This window comes from Stegodyphus dumicola, chromosome X1 (genome assembly GCF_044657685.1).
Source record: "Stegodyphus dumicola isolate Sdum_Otavi_A_Nest chromosome X1, ASM4465768v1".
In the NCBI taxonomy this organism is placed as follows: Eukaryota; Metazoa; Arthropoda; class Arachnida; order Araneae; family Eresidae; genus Stegodyphus; species Stegodyphus dumicola.
In genome coordinates, this window is record NC_140780.1 from 101291664 (window position 1) to 101305157 (window position 13494).

Consider the following 13494-nt stretch of genomic DNA (forward strand, 5'->3'; position numbering starts at 1 on the left):
TTTATTTATATAACAAAAAGATGACCATAATATTTTTCCTCTTACAAAGCAAAAGACCATTCACAAGAACTAATAATCTAAAGAAAGCCAACTAACTGCAAAAGGTAAATATATCTGCTAAAAACTAAGAAATATATGAAATAAACTAACTGAACTTTCCACTGTGCTTTGAAATGTTGAAAAAATAATGCAAACCAAGTTAAACTTTTGTCTTTAACATAAAAACCAACAAAAAAAAATATTTCATGAAATTTCTTTTGCTTTATCCAAGTAACACAACCAGAAAATTATGTGGAAGAAAGAAGATAATTGATTGCCCACTTAGCTGATTACATAAGCTATTTATTTACCTTAAAGAGTTATTCCTTTTTTCAGACATGACACTTGATGAAACTGGGCACTTATGCACTATCCTGCAAAAGGAAATGTTACTGCCACTGAATTGTGATTTCCAAACTGTCATTACAAATTTCAGTTACATATTACACAGGATTTACATCATCTCACGTCTTATTTCCTTCAAAAATTTTTCTTCTAAATATTATCCATAGTTATGAAGTGGAATTAAAATAGCTACAGCTTGAAAAATTTGAACATGTGACATTCAAAATAAATTACGGTGTATGTTGGCAATTGATAATTAATATTTGAGAGAGAACAAGCTAACAACATATTAATTAACAATGCTCTGGACCAAAGGCCCTTATTTCAGCAAAGCAATGCGTCAAAGGAATTCCAAGAAACTTTTCAAGCACTTAATAACTGAGAAAAGAAGCTTTTTGATTTCGAAGCTAAATCTGCTGATCACAAAAAATATGCATTCTTCTTCTTCTAAATATTATCCATAGTTATGACTGCATGCAATCTATTAAAAACACAGCTATTTCTCCAAAAAGGTGAATTATGATTTAAAGACACGTCAGTTTTTCATTTTGAATAATTTGTAAATATATGCTGTTATTCCACATTTTAAACACCATATTCTATAAGATTATAAAGCAAATACTATTGCCAGCCCAGCTGCCATTAAGAATGGCATTATAATTTTATATTGAGTTCTGCACAGTCCACTAACAAGATAACACATTGTTAATGGGAAATGTCTTGTTTTAACATAACACATATTGAAGAAAGCATGAAGCCGATCTATTTCACAGAAATCAACAAAGTGACCAACTCAACTAAAACCAATGTATAGTAGTTCGAACATTTATGCTAAACAATGCTTTAGAAATATGACAAAGTTATGATTTTCAGAAGTCAGAAAACCTGAATTATATTACAAAACATAATATTACTTTTGAATATGGACTTTCATTCAGAGAATACCAGTCTTTAACTGCTTCCATCAGGTGGCAGAACAAAAAGCTGGATAGAAAACAAAAGAAAACACATCAATATATCAAAAAAGTGAAATTCTGGAGTTTACGCTTATTTCATTCTACATGAGTATTTAGCACAATTATAGTAATTCAAGACCCTACTGCATGATTAATAACAATAGGAAAAACTGAAATTTAAGAAATTCAAAAAATCGCCAGTTTAAAAAAAAACATAGTAGTTAAGCTCTGTCTGGGAGGGGCTAGCATACCAAAAAATTGATAGTATCATAAGTTTCTGTGAATTTAAAAAAGGCCTTTGAGTACACATTTGACCGCATGATAAAACAACCAAAAATGTGGTTCAGTCTAAATATTAGTACCGTAATTTCGCATGTATAGTCCGCACCATCGTATAGTCCGCAGACACGATTTTATATTAAAAAAAATTTTTAAATTGTCAGATAGTCCGCACCACCGGATAGTCCGCGGACTATACGTCCGAAAATACGTTTTTTAATACAACAATGTTCCCATGCTTTTTAAACAAATCCTTTTGTTTGCGCCAATTTCTCACTGCTTTCTCGTCCACTTCAAAATAACGGGGTAAACTCCTAGTATACGGTGCAGCCTTGGCGCGACTTTGAAAATTATCGCCAACACTAAAAATGATCCAAAGAACGTCTATATATATATACTATACACGCATAGTATATATACTATGTTTAACTATATATTTTCTTTGAATGACCCGTTAACTACTCATCGTATATGTCCCGTTTTCACTGCTCATCATAAAGTCGCCAAAAGTAGTCAAATCCCGTGTGCAGGGATTAAACCAATAAGGGCCCGCTTCTCTATTTCCATCTTTTTCAGTTTTCTCAACTACCTCTCAGCAGTAAATCTCCGGCGATATTTCATCAACGTTATTGAAGATGAAAGACAAAATACGAAAACAAAATACTGTGCAACGTGCTATCCTCGTGATAAGTGGTAATGAAATGTGACCTTCGACCCCACTCACTCGGTGTTGCCAAACCACGCTATAAGTAAACGAATCACACTTTTTTTCGTACTCCAGGTACTTGCTACTATGGCTCCTAAAAACCGAGCTGATGCATCAACTACTTTTCCCCCTCCCGGCAGTTGTGCTAAAGCAGTGCGAAGGATACTTGGAATATCGCGCTTTTTTTATATTTGATCATCGGCAGTTCATGACAGCGTGTTTTTTAAATTTCAACAATTTTAACCATGAACAACCAGCATATTATCCGCACTGGTGGATAGTCCGCAGCTTCAAAAATTCTCATTTTAAACACAGATAGTCCGCGAAATTATCTGTGTTTAAAATGATATATACGCGCGAAATTACGGTATTTTCAAACACACGCTCTGTCTCAAATGCACACTTTGCATTCTCTTTAAATATAATCCAATTTTTTTAAAAAAAAACCTTAATTTCAATGATTTAGCCCAACAAATGCAAATTTCTACTTAATGATTTTTCCCTATAGCTAATACTCATTACAGTAAAAGTTTACAATGGGGTGCCTGTTTCGAGATGTTTTGCGATTTTGTAGTGCAAAGAATGGTGCCAAGAAGCAGTGTTTCCAAGATGGCTCTTGCTCAAAACAACGCCAAAAACATATGTTGCAAAAACAACAAAAGTACTCACCTCATTTGTTCTTGGTTACATCTCATTGTCAGTGTCGGGTGATTGTGGCACATAAAAAAATTCTTTTATGCAATTGACATAATCCCAGAATGAATCCTTCTCTTTCTCATTCTATCAGTGGTGACACCACGTAAATTCCACAAAATAGGAGTAAAAAATGTCATTCTATGACTGCCAAAAACCCTGCTTGCAAAACTCGCATTTAATGTGTATCCACATGTCTTCGATGGTGTTGGCATGAATGTCAGTTTTGAGCACCTTTCTCACAACAAACCTACTCATGGCTACCCGATTGATCCTTCAGTTTGACCAAATGCAATTTTTTCATACAAAATTCACATTTATAAAGAGAGCTAATTAAGCCTTCATTCATATAAAAATTAGTTATAAGCTTTCTTACCCTTTTGCTCTTAATCATAAAAAAAGAGTATTTATCTTGCCATACTTTTTTGTAGAAGTGACAGGACAATGATTAATTAGAACGAGCCAGCTAATGAAGACTAAAGGTCAATTAACGGCAATCAAAATTCCAATAATTCAAAATATTTGATACACATACTGCAAATCATGTAACCAGAAAACCAGTAGCAGCATCAGTATTTGGCACCAAATCAAAGGACAACCTTCTCTACACTACAGCCCTCTTTAATTACAAAAATTATTACAGTCAAAAGTCGTTAATTCGGACACCCATAATCCGGAATGATCTATAATCCAGACCTCAAAGCTACAAACATTCTGTGCATGCGTCTTGTTGACGCATGCGCGTAAGACCTTTACGGCTGCGAATATGCATGTGCGCATGCGCAAAATATGTTTACTAATGTGTGTTTAATGTATACCAGACGGTATAAGCTAAGCTAAAATTATCTAATTCAGTTAATGTTGCAGATTGCGTTGTTCCTTAATCTTCGAATTGGATCCGGCTTATTATTTTTTTGCAGACTGTTAGAGCAATTTTATAAAAGTAAGGCTGAACTTTCGATTATGTCAAATAGAATTTCTGATATATATATGTAAAGGATCTACAAAGTGAAAGTATGTTTCGAAGTCTATTAAACAAAAAGGGGAATTGCTGCAAAAAATGGATAAAGGCATATCCTTTGTTTATCTAACCATTTCGAAATCTGTTTATCAATTTCACGCTGCTCTGCGTGTGTGGGGGGGGGGCGGGGAGCATCAGCACACAATGAACTGGAAGTTGATCTGTCAGCACTATCCTTATCTTCAGGCCAAATGTTTTTATTTTATTTGGCTTATAATTCCTCACAAAATGTAGTATTTTATCTCGATGTACTCCGTCTTTGATATGATTTAAATCAAATTCCTCGTCATTATAATTCGCTTCCGATAGTGAAGAAAGTGACACATAATTAGTCGGAATTCTCGACACAGCAATTATAGGACTTGAACAGTGGATCTTTGTAACTGAACAAGAAATTATGTCTGTTTATAGAATTAAACAGAAAGTATTATCACATAAAAAATGAAGCAACTTAAACAACTTACATTGAAAGAAATGTTTAATAAAGTAAACAAATAAATATTAAGCATTTTTTTTTGTAAACTTTGATACCCTTTAGATCATAATTGTTCTTTATTTCATAAATTACGGTTTCATATTTTTAATTTTATAATTTCTACATGCCATCTTACCAGATTTAAACTGATGATCTATAATTCGGAATCGTCGAAGTCCCGACGAGTCCGGATTAATGACTTTTGACTGTATTATTAATATTTAATAATTCACAATACTACATATTACAAAAATTCATATAGTAGTAGCCTTTAATATTTTTAAATAACGGAAAATTTTAAAATGAATGCTTTATTTGATATCGATAAAACTCTGAAACTGCTCTATTCAAGAAGAAATAAACACATTTTTTTTTCTCCTTTTAATTGTTATCCCTGTCATACTCCTACATTTTCTATTTTGAACTAGACACGTGTTTTTAACTCAGAATGAAAGCATTTATTATTTCCAAATAGCTACTTTTTTTTCCCTTTTTATTTTCACACAGGAACATGTTCAACTCAATTTAGACTGAAAGCAAGTGTTTAAAGAGAAAGATAAGTAAATGAAACAAATGTTGAAAATATTAAACACAAATTTTCTGCCTTTATTTTTAACTCATTCATTGTACTCATATTATTACTAAAATTTTAAGTTACAAATAAGAGCTAAACATAAATGCCCTCAGATATAGTGCATAACATAGTCAATTAGTTTTCAAATACAGTATCTAGATTATATTGGTATTGTAACAAATGGATCTGGTATTGTAACAAATGGATCTAATCCATTTATGCAGACATTACGGAAAGAAGAGAGTTATTGGTTCAGTTTATCATTTTAAAAGCAATAGCTTAATATCATTCAATATACTTGCTATTCACAAAGAAAATTTAAGGTAAACATTTTATAAAGGATGTCATATGAAGTACTTCATGATAAGTCTAAATTATTAAACTGCATTTTAAGTGATTATAATGTTTCCACACATAATGATTATTCACTAAAATGTGGTTATATACTTTGATTTCTACCTTATTTTAAACCAATTGAAACAGCTTTAAGCACTTTAGATAATACCCAAAATCTGGGCTAATCCTTATTACAAAATTAATCATTAGTACAGTAGAAACATATCTGCTTATAGAATACAGAGCTTGTGAAAAACAAAGAAAACATTTTCTGCTTTCGAACATTCCATGAACCTTTTCAACATAAATTTCGATACAGTTTATTACATACTTCATTGTAATATAACATTTACTTTATTATAATACGAAAGGCACAGTTATATATTTTACTCTAGTGTGAAAGGCGTTCTCCATAGGTTAGACAAAAAAATAATTTCCACTTACTCAAAATTTTAACAGAAAGAAAGATTTTGATGATAAACATGCCTGGAAACATTTCTTTTAAAAAGGGAAATAAAATAATAGTTGCGATTTGGCAGTTAGGCATTTATTGTTATGAGTGATGACCGTTAATCATATCAATGAATAGCGGTCAATCTGGGTGTGAATTCCTTACCATTTGGAATTCACACTCAGAAATGAGACATGGATATGATGATGCACCATCGTCAAGATACATCAAATGTATGAAGTGCACAGTTATAAAGCAGTTTCACACCAGGTAATCGCAAAATGGTTTTTTGAGAATTGGCATATTAACTCTGCATATGATTAACCATAAAGGAGACAGTCCACTTCAAAGAACAATACTGAATGGATTAACAAAATAATTCATGTGAATAGGTGAATCACAATGGCCAAAACAGGACCTGAACTAGGTATTTTATACAGGGAAATGTACCACATCATGACTGAAGTCCCCCAAAATGAGTGCTCAATGTACATCTTGCCTAGTCACAATGGTGTCCACATCGCGGACGAAAACGGCGCGGAGAAAACGACGCAAGGCGAAAACGTCGTGCTACAAAACATCGTGGGAGAAAATATTGCAAAGAGAAAACATCACAGTCCTAAAACATCATGGTACAAAACATCATCATTGAAAATAAAGCGGTTAAAAAACTTCGCAGTTTAAAAGCATCATCGTCGAAAATATCGGAGTAAACAATAAAGTATCTACAAATCATCGCAGGCATGCTTTTTTCAGGCTTTAATAACTGTAAATGGAAATATGGTTCCCATAAGGATTTGTGAGAGCAAGATGTAAAAAAGGATAATTTTTACTTTCATATTTTTTTATTGACTAATAAATTTTTGCTGAAAAAGTAAGAAGGAAACTTAACCATAGAAAATTAAATGCAACTTATAGATTATACTTTTCATGAAAAATTACCAGTGAAAACTTTATAAAAAATGATTTATTAATGGCCTTTGTTAGTTAAGTATGTTGGTTTAAAATTCTATTGAGTGCTATAAGTTGCATTAATTTTCTATGCTTAAGTTTCCTTCTTATTTTCTCAGCAAAATTTTATTAGTTAATAAAAAATATGAAAGTAAAAATTATCCTTCTTTACATCTTGCGCTCACAAATCATTATGGGAATATCCATTTACAGTTATTAAAGCCTGAAAAAAGCATGTCTGCGATGATTTGTAGATACTTTATTTTTTACTGCGATATTTTCGACAACGATGATTTTAAACTGCGAAGTTTTTGAACAGCTTTATTTTCGACGACGATGTTTCGTACCACGATGTTTTAGAACTGCGATGTTTTGTAGCACGATGTTTTCGCCTTACGTTGTTTTCTCCGCAACGTTTTCGTCCGCGATGTTTTCGGCTGTAACCGTCACAATAGCACAGAGTGGAGTAATAAAATGCAAGAAGACTGTGGTATATCATTAAAGAAAAATTTAAAAAAAGAAGGAATATAGCAGTACCAGTTTTAATTGGATCAAGAGGACATTTACTAAGCATAAAAACTAACCACATTTTTTCTAACCTCTAAAATGCAGTAAAATTTAGAAGGGTTTCACTTAAAAAGACAGGAAATAGGATTGCACTTCCACCCACTTTGAGCTGGGATTGGAAAGGCAACTACCAAAGAGTTTTGAAATCTTTCCTTTAGGGTCATTTTGTTAATTTGCAGATAAAATACTAGGGAATACAAAGGAATATTTTTTTGGCTGACTCTTAACCCTAGCTGAAGTAATAATCAAATGATGGAATATTAACTTTTGTAAACACTACCTCATCTTGAAAATAGGCCTTAGTTATCATTTCTAGGTACGCCTAAAATCGATACATATTATAATCAGTTTATTTAGCTTGTTTTTTTAAACTAAATATAGTTTAAAATTACATGTATTGATTAGCATTTTTAACTTTTACACAAAAGTGATTTTTGACCATTTGTTTCTTGAACAAATTGACAATTCTCATTTTTTTTTTAATAAAAATTGAGCAACAAATTATGTTTATATATTAAACGAATCCATTTGTATGTTTGTGATATTAGCTTCTTTCCTCTTTTTTCGTCTGAGTATTCTCATTCAGTTTTTTGAAAAACACATTATTGAATTTTTTCCCCCTTTGCACTGTAGTAAATGGCTCATCATTCAAACTATGATTGTTAATTTTTCATTCATGCACTTCTGTGATAATGACTTTCTTTTTAATGTGCATACTGCTTTCAATATTCTCCTTTAGTCTTAAGAAATTTTTATTGATTATATTTTCATTGCATTTTGCATGTTACAGATGGGAGTACTCATGCAGAATTCTAGAGAGCAACTGAATTATGCAAAAAACATCAAAAGTTTTTTGGCCTGAGCTAACCATTAGCCAGCTTTCCACAGTTGAGGAAAATTTAAGGGGAATTAATGAGTGCAGTGCAAATGTCATTGGACAAGGGGCAGGGAAGGTCATCGGTAATGACTATCCCCAGAATCTGAGAGTAAGGAGGCAGAATTTCTCTGGTCAATATTTCGGTCGAAGCCATCTTTGTCAGGCATTGCAACACTGACATACATTTTCGACATTATCTTCAAAGCATTAAAATGGAGATAAAATGGTCTCCTGAGGAATGTATGAGTGCTTCCTTCCTTAAATAACAAATTAAATGAATGACTCCCAATATATTCAGATTCTTGGATGTACTGCTCAATGAAATTAAAAAACAACTGGAAGCATTTCGAAATCGATCATAAAAGGGGTAATCAAATGAAAAGGTACGAAACGACACAGTCGGTACAAATGTAGACTTTATTCAAAATACACACTATAGACCTGAGCACAATGATCCCACTGATGAACAAGCCACAGGATTCCTTGTTCCCAGAATTCCTGTGTCCCAGAATCTTCATTTTGGTCTATCAGAGATTCAAACTAGTATCAGAATCTTTGCTTTCAGTTTATATGCACAATTAACAAATTTTACTCATCACATTCAATAATGTCAGCTTCAATCTCTTATAACTGCTTAAATTTCAAATTTTATCTGTCCTGAAAGTTCAATGCAACTCTTCTTCTGTTTCATTTCCTAAGATTTAAGTTTTGAGTTTAGAAATTAATCTTCATGTACGAAATCTAATAGCAGTTCATTTAGCCTTTAGTATTTCCATTTCAAAATTACTTCTAACATTTTTTTTTTTTCAAATTAACTTGATATCTTCATTTAACTAAGTTTCTCTTTTGATTTTAAGTGCATTAAGAAGAGGAATTAGAAGTAATGTGCAATACAAAACCCACTTATTAAAAATGAAGAATAGTAAAGCTTACCTTGTTGCAGATTAAGGTTTAATCTTATTTTCATCCATCCAATAAAAGCAAAAGATAAAATAAGCACATCCACTTGATAAAAGCAAAAGATAACTTCCATTTTCCCTATGCAAGATACATCACTGAAGACATTATGCCACATTCATTGAAATCCAAACACAGACACCAAACTGGTTACATAATCTTGAGATGACAGTAGCTCAAAAGTGTTTTCATTTTCCAAGCACAGATCACCAAGAATATATAAAAATTAAGGGAAAACAAACTACATTTACAAAATTAAATCATTTACTTCAGAGACTCAGTCAGCATTGATGGTACTTCCTTAATCAAAGCCAAATCACAAACTAAACAAAATTCTCAGTAAACAAAAGAGAAGTGCTCTCTAACATCATTACAAACAAATCACTTATCATGAATCTGACCAATTTGAAAATAATAGAAAAATTAAATAGTATTATGACAGTGCTGTTACAATTATTTCTAATTACAAAATGTGTCTCATGATGTGAAAAGGTACTTCTTAGTTGCTTATTAAATACTGTTATTAATTATACTTTTTATGCAATTCATAAATACATATGGAAGTTAGTAAAAATAATGCAATATTTATGGCAAGAAAAACTGAATTGAAATTAATGCTACTAATTGAAGAAGAAGAAAGGTCAGTGAAAATGATAGGGTTCAAGAAAATCTAATTCATGAATTAAAGAAGAATCAAGAATTATTTTTTTATAAAAAAAGTTAAAATTATGACTGTGATTAGTTATCAACGATTTCATTTTTCCTTTCCAATTCAATGTTTCATGGTCTTTGAAGCAAAATTATTAACACACTTTTAATTTCAATGATCAATGTCAAACTGCATTGAAAACATATGGTTAAATTCCACATGAAATAAAATCAAACATTTGGTCTTTAAGAGCTGAACAAATTCTACCAATTGTTGCAAAGACAACCTTAAAATTGAACTCGTGGAGAATCCAAACAATTTTGTAACTAATAGAGAGATGAGATATTTTGATCACAAGATTGTCAGGATTATTTTTAATAGCTGAAGGTTTTTTATGATGGCAAGAGGAACATTTCTGAAAAGTGTCATCTCTGTCCATGGAAGAAAATCTCTCAATGGAAACTGATTTCAAATAGTAAATTTTTCAGAAAGCATTCTGAAAAGCAAATTTTGAGAGCATGATATATATTTTAGTAAAAAGGAAATACTTTTTAGTAGGCAGACTGACATGATTATTTTCCATAGAGAGTGTTAAAAAAAAAAAAAAAGGGAATTATCGTAATCAGGTCTAGACCAAGAATTATGGGCAATATTAGAAGTCAAATTGGGAATTTCCACTACTTGAAAATGAAACTCGTTTTGCAAATGGCAACCATGTATATTAGATCAAAACATGTCCATAATATCGCTGATGAAATGTAATGTTTCTATAGTGTTATGTAAATATGTTTCTAAATAATAAGTTATAAAAATTTTTGATGAAATATGAGACCTGTGCTTACCCATGTTGAATTCAATAAAATACACAGTATGTGCTATCTATGACAATTCTAAAGCAGCATATATAGCAAATTATTAGAAAATTACTGTGAAGAAGTTTAACAATGTGTTTAACAATGAAGAATTTCAAATTAGATGTATGGGTATTTTATAAAAATGGAGTTCTTTCACTTTTCTACTCTATCCATGACATTTTGCTGCAAAAACAGAGCAATTTTAAAGAAAATAAATAGCTCCATTTTGTAGTTATACGCTTTTATACAAACCTAAAATATATTAATTGCAAAAAATACAAATTGTATAAATTTAACAATTTCATTTTATGCTTCCTGTTACAAATTTACCAACTTGATTTATGTATTTACCTTAAATTTAAGTATTTACCTTCAAGCTTCATTAAAAATATGAAGCATTTACATAAGTTTGGATTTATCTGTTCCAAATGCTCAATTTTGATAAATATTACTTTAATTATTAACTTGCATATATATTTATGAATCTTTAGCATACCATAAAAACAGCTTTATTTTGCAAAATACCTTTTAATAATTATTTATAGTAAAAAATGCATTACAAATTACAAAAAAGAAAAAACACACAGCAGATAACAGTACTTAAATAAACAAATCAGAATTACCTCTTGTTGAGATAAAACACATTTCATAATCAAAACTAATCCTAACAGCACTGCCATGCTACTGTTTAATCTCTCTATCAATAACAGAATTGCTCAGATTCACCATAAGTTTAACTACAAAGTCATTTTCTCACTTAGCACTATTTGTTGCCCAATTCCTAAAGATCTCATCTTTGATCTTCAGTCTTTCAGCCTATCATGTGAATGTGGTTTAACATCACACATTAGCCAAACCGAAAGAGTGTCGAAATTTCTCATCCAAGAACATGAACTGTATGCTCAAAAAGGAAAAATAAATAAATTTTTGAGAGCTAATCACTATTGCACAATCATATTTTTGATTTTGAATTGCCGAAAATTACCCGTAAATCTTCATGAGCTTGGATATCTTTGAACCCTTTCACATTAACAAAAATTCTCTAGAAAATGACATTAAATTTTCAACACTTCTAAAATTCTAATAGCTTAGCTTTTCTACATTTTATGACTCTTTTCCTCAACAGATCATACTACATATGTTTTCACTTGGCTCCACCTATTGCTTCCCATACAAAATCGCTTCCCTCCTCCAAAAGCTAACATCCTTCCCTCTTCTGAAATAGACAAATACATCTAACTGATCTCAAAATTGATTTCAAAATGCACATCAACTTAGTGTTACTTTTCTGTCTAAATTTAAACTCTATATAGTATTAAATAAATGAAAAAAAGGGGTACTTCTCCATAAACCTTCTCATTGTGCACCCTGGGAATTGTTCTGATAAATATGGACACATTTTACTGAAACACTGTTGTATATTTTTGTCTGCATGTACGCATCATCTGCTAAACATATTGCCGGGTAAAACATGCTGTGGGCTAAATACCTTCTCAACTTAACGTCCTGTTGGCTGAATGTCATGCTGGTTGTGTTGGATAAATATCCTATTTACTAAATGTATATGGTTGTCTAAATGTTCTCTTGGCTAAGTGTCTCACCAGCTAAGTGTCATGGCGCATTTGAAAGTACAGGAATTTCACTTAGCCACGTAAAAAAAAACTGCTTCTATAGCATACATTGTTTTTTAGTTGGGTGTTATATTCTCCATCCCTAGATTTGTAAGTTTTTTTTGTTTGTTTGTTTGTTTGTTTATTTTGGGAGGTTTTAAGGTCTGGGTACTGGATGTCCCTATTTAGGACTTTGAACTCTACTACATGATTTCTGCCCCTCCATGTAAACAAATGGAATTTTTTAAAACCTTTCTATAAAGACATTAGTGCAAAATTACTTCCACAATACTGAAAAATGTCTTTTACGAGCAATAAATTTATTTTATGTTCTGTTTACAGTATGAAATTCATATGAATAAATAAATGTGCTGCAACATAAAATTTACAACTGGTTTGGTAGCAACGTAATTATTTCCTTTTTTTAATAGTCTAAAATAAAAAATAATCATGATGAACAGCTTTGAATACTAAGTGATGCAGTTTTCTCCATCCCTTCTTTTTCAAATAGCACTGTTTTGTTTTCCTTGAATTTAAGTATTAGTTGCTGGGGAATTTAAAGTTCTATTTTTAAAAAATGAATTCTCTGCCACACTTGAGTTACAGTTATTTCAGTTACCTTTCAACAAATCATATTCCATAACTAATATTCTCTGTTTGTACCGAACAAAGAATTATTTTAAGAAAAACATATACTTACAAAGCATCATGTTCCATATAATTCTGGTTCAACAAAATATGAATATCTAGCCTAAAGAATAGAAACAAAAAATAAAAGTAGTTAACTTCCTCCATAACACTGAATCAGACAGCTTATGAAAGCAAATAATACTTACTCTAAATCTTGTGACTTTGATGCATGCAAATAAATCTGTTGATCGCAATGAAGCACATATATGATGGGTGCAAGAAGTTCATGCATTCCCTAAGCAATTATATTTAATAGAACAATATTTATTTATAGTTCCTGAAATAAATGTTAAATCAAACATAAAAGCATTTTTACAATCCAATGTGTATTGCCTTTTCATACCTGTTTGTAAGATGCATGTGGATGTTCTCGAGCATAAGAAAAAAGTATGCTGATCATCATTTTTTGAATTTTTGGAGAACGAAAAAATTCTATTTCTGGAAAACTAAAAAATCTCAACTTA

General features: G+C 31.2%; 1 protein-coding gene across 7 annotated transcripts in view; it reads right to left on the reverse strand.

The window, feature by feature from the left end:
- The window catches only part of TBC1D5 (TBC1 domain family member 5), a 139578-nt gene that overhangs the window by 59357 nt on the left and 66727 nt on the right, over positions 1-13494 (reverse strand). For all 7 annotated transcript variants that reach the window (XM_035356308.2, XM_035356307.2, XM_035356304.2 and 4 more), the window contains 4 exons: positions 13374-13476; positions 13177-13265; positions 13041-13091; positions 1299-1368 (listed from right to left, as the gene is read on the reverse strand). In XM_035356308.2, the coding sequence (XP_035212199.1) occupies positions 1299-1368; positions 13041-13091; positions 13177-13265; positions 13374-13476 (313 nt within the window). The remainder of the gene's footprint in view (positions 1-1298; positions 1369-13040; positions 13092-13176; positions 13266-13373; positions 13477-13494) is intronic.